Source organism: Rhinoderma darwinii, chromosome 13, assembly GCF_050947455.1.
Source record: "Rhinoderma darwinii isolate aRhiDar2 chromosome 13, aRhiDar2.hap1, whole genome shotgun sequence".
In the NCBI taxonomy this organism is placed as follows: domain Eukaryota; kingdom Metazoa; phylum Chordata; class Amphibia; order Anura; family Rhinodermatidae; genus Rhinoderma; species Rhinoderma darwinii.
In genome coordinates this window covers 57,072,913-57,081,935 of record NC_134699.1, presented here as the reverse complement: position 1 = coordinate 57,081,935, position 9,023 = coordinate 57,072,913, and the positions used below count along the sequence as shown (strand labels likewise).

General features: G+C 46.1%; 1 protein-coding gene across 3 annotated transcripts in view; it reads left to right on the top strand.

The window, feature by feature from the left end:
- CEP131 (centrosomal protein 131) overlaps positions 1-9,023 on the top strand; it is a 92,127-nt gene that overhangs the window by 58,901 nt on the left and 24,203 nt on the right. For 2 of the 3 annotated variants that reach the window (XM_075845323.1, XM_075845322.1), the window contains exons 2-8: positions 4,523-4,707; positions 5,824-5,906; positions 6,623-6,737; positions 7,290-7,411; positions 7,521-7,634; positions 8,007-8,156; positions 8,834-8,951. In XM_075845323.1, the coding sequence (XP_075701438.1) occupies positions 4,534-4,707; positions 5,824-5,906; positions 6,623-6,737; positions 7,290-7,411; positions 7,521-7,634; positions 8,007-8,156; positions 8,834-8,951 (876 nt within the window). In that variant the 5' untranslated portion in view covers positions 4,523-4,533. The remainder of the gene's footprint in view (positions 1-4,522; positions 4,708-5,823; positions 5,907-6,622; positions 6,738-7,289; positions 7,412-7,520; positions 7,635-8,006; positions 8,157-8,833; positions 8,952-9,023) is intronic. The other variant, XM_075845324.1, reaches the window with a different exon arrangement.

Sequence of the window (9,023 nt, the reverse complement as noted above, 5' to 3'; positions counted from 1 at the left end):
AATAGAAACTGGCACCTCCACCCATGAGACTGTATATATAATAGAGACTGGCACCTCCACCAAGGAGACCGTATATATAATAAAGACTGGTACCTCCACCAAGGAGGCTGTGTATATAATAGAGACTGGCACCTCTACCAAGGAGACTGTATATATAATAAAGACTGGTACCTCCACCAAGGAGGCTGTGTATATAATAGAGACTGGTACCTCCACCAAGGAGGCTGTGTATATAATAGAGACTGGCACCTCCACCCAGGAGACTGTATATATAATAGAGACTGGCACCTCCACCCAGGAGACTGTGTATATAATAGAGACTGGCACCTCCACCCAGGAGACTGTGTATATAATAGAGACTGGCACCTACACCCAGGAGGCTGTGTATATAATAGAGACTGGCACCTCCACCCAGTAGACTGTATATATAATAGAGACTGGTACCTCCACCAAGGAGGCTGTGTATATAATAAAGACTGGCACCTCCACCAAGGAGACTGTATATATAATAGTGACTGGCACCTCCACCCAGTAGACTGTGTATATAATGGAGACTGGCACCTCCACCAAGGAGGCTGTGTATATAATAGAGACTGGCACCTCCACCAAGGAGGCTGTGTATATATAATAGAGACTGTCACCTCCACCCAGGAGACTGTGTATATAATAGAGACTGGTACCTCCACCAAGGAGACTGTGTATATAATAGAGACTGGTACCTCCACCAAGGAGACTGTGTATATAATAGAGACTGGCATCTCCACCAAGGAGGCTGTGTATATAATAGAGACTGGCACCTCCACCCAGGAGACTGTGTATATAATAGAGACTGGCACCTCCACCAAGGAGACTGTGTATATATAATAGAGACTGTCACCTCCACCAAGGAGACTGTATATATAATAGAGACTGGCACCTCCACCCAGGAGACTGTGTATCTAATAGAGACTGGCACCTCCACCAAGGAGGCTGTGTATATAATAGAGACTGGCACCTCCACCCAGGAGGCTGTGTATATAATAGAGACTGGCACCTCCACCAAGGAGACTGTGTATATAATAGAGACTGGCACCTCCACCAAGGAGACTGTATATATAATAGAGACTGGCACCTCCACCAAGGAGACTGTATATATAATAGAGACTGGCACCTCCACCAAGGAGACTGTGTATATATAATAGAGACTGGCACCTCCACCCAGGAGACTGTGTATCTAATAGAGACTGGCACCTCCACCAAGGAGGCTGTGTATATAATAGAGACTGGCACCTCCACCCAGGAGGCTGTGTATATAATAGAGACTGGCACCTCCACCAAGGAGGCTGTATATATAATAGAGACTGGCACCTCCACCAAGGAGACTGTATATATAATAGAGACTGGTACCTCTACCAAGGAGACTGTGTATATAATAGAGACTGGCACCTCCACCCAGGAGACTGTGTATATAATAGAGACTGGCACCTCCACCAAGGAGACTGTGTATATATAATAGAGACTGGTACCTCCACCAAGGAGACTGTGTATATAATAGAGACTGTCACCTCCACCAAGGAGACTGTGTATATAATAGAGACTGGCACCTCCACCAAGGAGACTGTGTATATATAATAGAGACTGGTACCTCCACCAAGGAGACTGTGTATATAATAGAGACTGGCACCTCCACCAAGGAGACTGTGTATATAATAGAGACTGGCACCTCCACCCAGGAGACTGTGTATATAATAGAGACTGGCACCTCCACCCAGGAGACTGTGTATATATAATAGAGACTGGTACCTCCACCAAGGAGACTGTGTATATAATAGAGACTGGCACCTCCACCCAGGAGACTGTGTATATAATAGAGACTGGCACCTCCACCAAGGAGACTGTGTATATATAATAGAGACTGTCACCTCCACCAAGGAGGCTGTGTATATAATAGAGACTGTCACCTCCACCAAGGAGACTGTGTATATAATAGAGACTGGCACCTCCACCAAGGAGGCTGTGTATATAATAGAGACTGGCACCTCCACCAAGGAGGCTGTGTATATAATAGAGACTGTCACCTCCACCAAGGAGACTGTGTATATAATAGAGACTGGCACCTCCACCAAGGAGACTGTGTATATAATAGAGACTGTCACCTCCACCAAGGAGACTGTGTATATATAATAGAGACTGGCACCTCCACCAAGGAGACTGTGTATATAATAGAGACTGGCACCTCCACCAAGGAGGCTGTGTATATAATAGAGACTGGCACCTCCACCAAGGAGACTGTGTATATATAATAGAGACTGTCACCTCCACCAAGGAGGCTGTGTATATATAATAGAGACTGGTACCTCCACCAAGGAGACTGTATATATAATAGAGACTGTCACCTCCACCAAGGAGACTGTGTATATAATAGAGACTGTCACCTCCACCAAGGAGACTGTGTATATAATAGAGACTGGCACCTCCACCAAGGAGGCTGTGTATATAATAGAGACTGGCACCTCCACCAAGGAGACTGTGTATATATAATAGAGACTGTCACCTCCACCAAGGAGACTGTGTATATATAATAGAGACTGTCACCTCCACCAAGGAGGCTGTGTATATATAATAGAGACTGGTACCTCCACCAAGGAGACTGTGTATATAATAGAGACTGATTCCTCCTCCCAGGAGACTGTGTATATAATAGAGACTGATTCCTCCTCCCAGGAGGCTGTGTATATAATAGAGACTGATTCCTCCTCCCAGGAGGCTGTATATCTAATCATCTGAATGAGGGAGACCCTGATCTTTTCCCGTCTGGTGACCCCTCAATACTTCCCAGTGTCTCGTATTCATCAACCCCGGCTCCTTTCTCCGGCACTTGCTGAATGTTGTGGGATCCTCAGTTTTATATAAATTAACCCTAATCCCCGTAGTTCTGCAACGTTCTTATATACTTTGTGTTCAATTTCAACATCTTTGCTTGCTGTCAGTAAATGGGAATATTTCCATCCAGAGGCTTCTGTATTATTTTCCTATAACTGAATAGTTTAATTCTTTTAGTGTATGGATTCTATACAGCGGTGAGAGGGTGGTGGCATCGGGGTCCCAGGAGCTTGACGTGTGATGGCAAGGCGGGTAATAGAAGGTATTTTTAGTGTTGGCTATGGTTTCCCGGTTACCTGTAGTGTGTACACGTGGTAGCCTATAAGAGCTGCTTACTATTACACTCTAAAATAGATTATTATCCAGCTTTCCTAGAATCCTGAATGGCACTGTGACCACACACATGAAGTTCTCATTGGGGTCTTTGAAGCCTCAAGCTATGAGCAGTGGCTCCAGCTTCTCTGCATTGTCTGTTGGAGTCTGAAATCCACCTCCTGCGTTTCTCTGTCCCTCCCCAATGCTTTACACTGTGGCAGAGCTGTAATACCATACACAGCCTACGCACAGGGGTGGCGCTGTTTTTTTTTTGTGTGTTTTTTTAAAAAGCAGCCATGTTTTTCTGGACAATTCCGTTAAGTTTTGCCTCTTCTGTCGAGTCGTTAAAACTTTTATTTATCGTTTCCAGAAAAGTTGGGTGACCATTAATATAAAATCCACATCAAAACCGCAGGTAAAATACGCACCTAATAGTGCGGTTTTTTTATGCGTCTTTTACATATTGATGCGGAAATAGGTGTGGTTTTTATGTAGCGGAGTTTGGTGATTTTGCGGAAACATAAGATAAATTGACTTCAAAATACGCACCGCAGGTCAAGATATGTGCAGTAAAAAACCTCAACGTGTAGATGAGATTTCTTAAGGTCTCATTTACTTTGCTGGTGCTGTACTGCGCTGCGGATTTGCCACGCGGATATCCGCACATGATACGCATCGTGTGCATTTGACCTAAGGGCATGTTCACACGGCGCTCAAAAGAGACGTTGTGTAAGCGTGTCAGATACGCTAGCGTTTCTTGTGAAACGCTTTTTCAAATACAGGCGTTTTTTATGCGTTTTCCACTTCTTTTTTTTTTTTGCGCTTATTGTGCGTGCTTTTTCCAAGTTTTTTGGCGCTATTAGGACTCCCATCGACTACGGGTAGATTTGGTGCGTTTTTCGGCGACAAAGAGTTGACCTGACACTACTTATTTTTTACATGACGCATTTTTTTTAAATACGTTTGCGTAAAAAAACGCGTTGTACGTACGAACTGTGCGCTTGGTGTGTAAAACTTGACGTAATCCACGACGTGTGAACAGGGCCTTAGGGTGCCCATACACATTACATGAAAGTTGGACAAACCACCCCGGTTTCGCGGGAACGGACGACCATCTAATGTGTATTGACAGTCGGGCGACAGAGGGATGGGGCAGGAGCGTGTGCGGGAATCTGGAGGACTAGCTGTCGTAAGTGTATGGGCAGCTTTAGATTACGTCTGGTTATAATGCCGCTCCGCCAACCGATTCTTGTCTTATTGGACCCGTGATGGTGCCGCTTCTCGTCCTCGCTCTTGGGATAAGCGTGACATTAATATTGACAGGTCTCACATTTGTGTTTTACAGGTGCAGAGTCCATGCAGAGTCCATCCGGCACCCCGTCCCATCAGGGTGGGGAGAATAATGGAGAACTCGCCCTGACTGGCTCTCAGGTCTCTGTGACCAGACGTCCGAGCAGTGCCGGAAGCGTCAAACACATCTCCCGCTCCATCTCCGTCATCACCGATACCAGGAGCCGGGGAAACCAAGTGGTAAGAGGAGACGCCGTGCCCAGAGGTTTTCTGTAAATCAAGTTTAATCATTGTATGAAGGAAAGTAATGCAGTTTTCTAGTATACTTTGTGTTTCAATTCCTTTGCATTGTCAAGATCTTTGCTTGTGGTCAGTGAATGAAAGCATATGGAACAGTGAATGAGGCTTGTTACTAGAGAGAGCTCTGATACACTGTAACAAGCTATGCACCTGTCAGATAGACATGACCATGATGGGTTGGGAACAATGAAAGTCCCTATTAACTGACAGCAAGCAGAGGTTTTAAAAATTAGGAGCCTGTCGATCTTTTCATTATACTGGGATTAAAAGCCTAACTACCGTTTAGTTTTAGTTCAGCTCTATAACCGTCAGAGCCCTGTTTTTCTGAGCACCAAATCCCCTGCATAGACAAAGAAAATACTGTCTTCCTGCAGCCACCACCAGGGGGAGCTCACTAAAGACTGGTTTATACAGCTTTCATTGTAGTCAGTGGTCTGTCTTCAGTGAGCTCCTCCGCTCCCTCCAGTGGTGGCTGCAGACAGTTAGAATTGTATCACTTAGCTCTTGTCTACGCAGGGGATTTGGAGCTCTGTATCTGAAAACTCCCAATTAACATCTGTAGTGAAATTAATCAGCACAAAACACTGAACCTATTCAGACAGGTAAGGGAAACGTTAGGGGCACCTTAAAGATTATATGTTATCCCCTAACCACAGGATAGGTTATAACATGCTGATCGGTGGAGGTCTGACTTCTAGTACCCCCACCGATCAAGAGAACTGGGGTCCCGTTCCTCCGAATGAATGGAGCGGCAGATCGCGCATGCGCCCTGCTTCTCCATTCATTCTCTATGGCACTGCCGGAGATAGCGGAGCGCTGTACTTCTCTCCGGCAGTGCGCATGTGAGACCTCATGCTCCCCATCCTCGTGATCGGTGGGGATCCCAGCAGTCAGACCCCCACCGATCAGCATGTTATCACCTTTCCTGTAGTTAGGGGATAACATTTAATCTTGGGACAACCCCTTTAAGCTTTATTGACATATGCTGAAGAACCCCCCCAAATTATTTTTCTGACCTCCATCAACCATCCCTTCTGTGATTTCTCTCCTGAACAGAGAGACTTGCCCCGAGCCATCAATAACCTCCGCAGATCCAACAGTACCACTCAGGTGACGCCAGGCAACAGCTTGCTCTTCAGGTAATGGGCGAGGACTCTCATATGACCACACGACGTGGGTGTACACGGTGCTGGACACACGTGAAGGCTTCAGGGCTGCGCTGGCTCAATGGCGGCCGTCTAACCTAAGTGTAACATATGACAGATCCGCAGTCTATTCATATTCTGACCTCTGTGTTCCCAGCTGCCAACCCCTTGGGGGTATAGATAAAGAGTATGGAGGGTGGGGGGCTGGAATGTGACAGATGTTCGGCAGGGAGGAGTAGGGGGACTGGTGACTCTTTGTCAGACCCTGTGGATGATTCCCCACCCCTGACTCTTTACATGGAAGGTATGGGGGGTGGGGGATACCTTGGAGCTTAGCTCCCCATCCCCCCTTAATTCCTGGTGAGAGGCAACACAATTGGGAAGGAAACCTAGTGGAGCGTCAGATTTGCAACCTGTATGCTCGCTTGTCGTAATGCAAGACCCAGCATGCCATGCTCTCCTGCACATAGCAAGGCATGCTGGGACTTGCTGGAAAGACGTAGATGACACCTAGGGGGTTTACTTTGTGTATCCCATGCAGGCAGCTTCAGGATGGTACAGCGGTCACCCAGCTTTCCCGGATAAATTTGCCATTCTGGAATCTGGCAAAGCTGGGTGACCAGCCCTAATAGTAGAACCCAGCTTACCCAGGAACTGATGGAAATTGTATTCAGACATTTGTTTATAGTATAACCTTCTGTCTCATTCAGTGGGGAGCAGCATGAAGATTTTTTATCCTTTTTCGAGAGCAGCTCCGTTGGAAGGAAGAAGCTACATGGGCTGGCCAAAACACCCCCCGAAAAGAAGAGCACTTGGAATATTCTGGTGAGTCACTAAGGGGTTAATCCTCCTTATCTGCACAATGTCTCCCCACGACCACCCCTGTCCATATGTCCTGTTAGGGTATGTGGACGGCATGGAGGGGGCAGACCGGGCACATGGATGGCTATTCCCGCTGCAGGGGAAATGTATGGCTGGCAGTGGCGTTCCCCGGCACTTACGGCTCATTACTGGGGAGGTGGAGAAGCCGATCCCGCTGGCTTCATAGTAAAAAGGGGTTGCCTTTATCAGACACCCCCTTTTATAGGGGTTCTCCAGGCTTGTGTTTGTACTGGCAGAGCATCTGAGCATGTGTAGTGCTGGCATTTTGCTCTATAGTAATATATAGTTTGTGTTGGGGCAGGAAAGCACTGCTTGTTTACATGGGCTGCTTGCTGTCAGTGAATGGAAACATTCTCGTTTGAGAAAATTTGAATACTTCTCACAGCTGGGGTCGGCTACCTTTTGTATCCAGAGTAGACAATCCCACGAGCTAAATGCATCAGCACAAAGATTTAGCGGCTAGGAATAATTTTATGCCCACGTCTTATTTTGCAGGATGAACAACCACGGCTTTTTCCTCTACCCTCAAGTGCCCGCAGTGCCAGTTCAGTACAGAGCCTGAGCATGAGGAGGAGAGAGATGCCAGCTCTGGCGCCCAATTTTCCAGCCAATAACAGGTATTTTATGTATATTTTATTTTTGTTTCATTTACATTTTTTTTCTTGTACTTTTTTTTTTTTTTTTTAAGTTGGAATTTGTTTATTTCCATCTTTTTTACATGTTTAGGAGTAACAAGGGAACCGTGGGAAACACCGTCACCACTATGGTGCACAATAACTATTCATCCAGTGAACGTGGACTCACTGCCAAGAGCTCCAATCAGAAACCGCCATCTCTAAAGTAAGAGGAGAGGAGATAAATCGGTTGAAAGGGCTTTAAATGGCCACAGTATTTGGGGCCTTAAAGTGGCACCCTGGGCAGTAACATTGAACAGATTGACTGAGATTAGAAAAAAGAATCCGCTTTTTTATTTTCCAGAAACAGCGCCACTCTTGTCAGTGGTTGAATATGGTAATGCAACTTAGACCCTTTCATTGTCTCTCACTTCCATGGATAGTGACTGCCATGCACAGCTAACTGCATGTAACTTTGTTGGATTTGAGGGGGCTTCCAGCAGTTGGACCCCCACCAAACAATGAATGGAATTAATGCAAAACCCCCCAAAAAAAATCACAAATCTTTCCTTGCACCTTTCTACTTCTTCCTTCCCAGTAACCAGCGGACACCCAATACTGAAGAATCAGGGAGCAGTTTCCAGAAATCCCAGAAGAATCTCTCCAGCACGAACAACCTGGGGCGTAACAACGCCAGAGGGAGCGCGGCGCAGAAGAGGAAAGAGGTCACCGCCGAAGAAGCGGAGAGGTCAGTGATTTATTTATCTGTGTCCGTCTTCCATGTACTTTCTAGTGACTTAGGATAAATCATAGAAGTTTTACGTCTTTAGAGACATTACACGTCATACCTCCTACATTTGTATTGTACGGTAACAATGCAGTTATCGGGCAGATCTCCTGAAATACTCTGCGCTGATGTGGACCCAAATGCTTCCTCTACTTGTCTGTCTGTGATCTCCCGTTTGTCACCATTCTCCTTGTTTCCATTTTCCTCCTGATATCATGAAGCCGCATCTATAACTAACATCATCACGTGAGTGGACAGGTCACTGCCTCTATCAGGATTAGCACATTCTTTCTGAAATACTCTGTGCTGCTGAGTACCATGGCACCTCTAGTTTCTATGTGTGACCTCCCACTTGTCTTCATTCTCCTGATATCATGAAGCCGCGTATATCACATTCAGCCCTATCCTAACTAATCTCACATAAATGGATAGGTCACTGCCTCCAACAAGATCAGCACACTCCTCTCCTGCTGCTATCGTCATTCCCATCATCTGATTGGTCACAGGGTGTTCTGTCTCCGCCCATTTTATACTCCTCATCAGTCAGCAATGTTACGTCTTTATTCCACATTATATCTATATTGTTTGTAAGATCGGTCTGATCAGTCACTGACAGCGGGCATCTCTCTCCTGCACAGGTTCATTCTACAAGTGAACAATGCTGCCATCACAATTCAGCGTTGGTACAGGCGCCAGCGTCAGAAACGGAGATCTGGAGAGGAAGCTCTACGGCATATGTTGGCTTCTAAAAAGGAGGTAATAACGTGTAACTTATCGCAGATATTATAGTTTCTCCGTAATCCCCTCCACGCTGCGCTTTTACGTTCA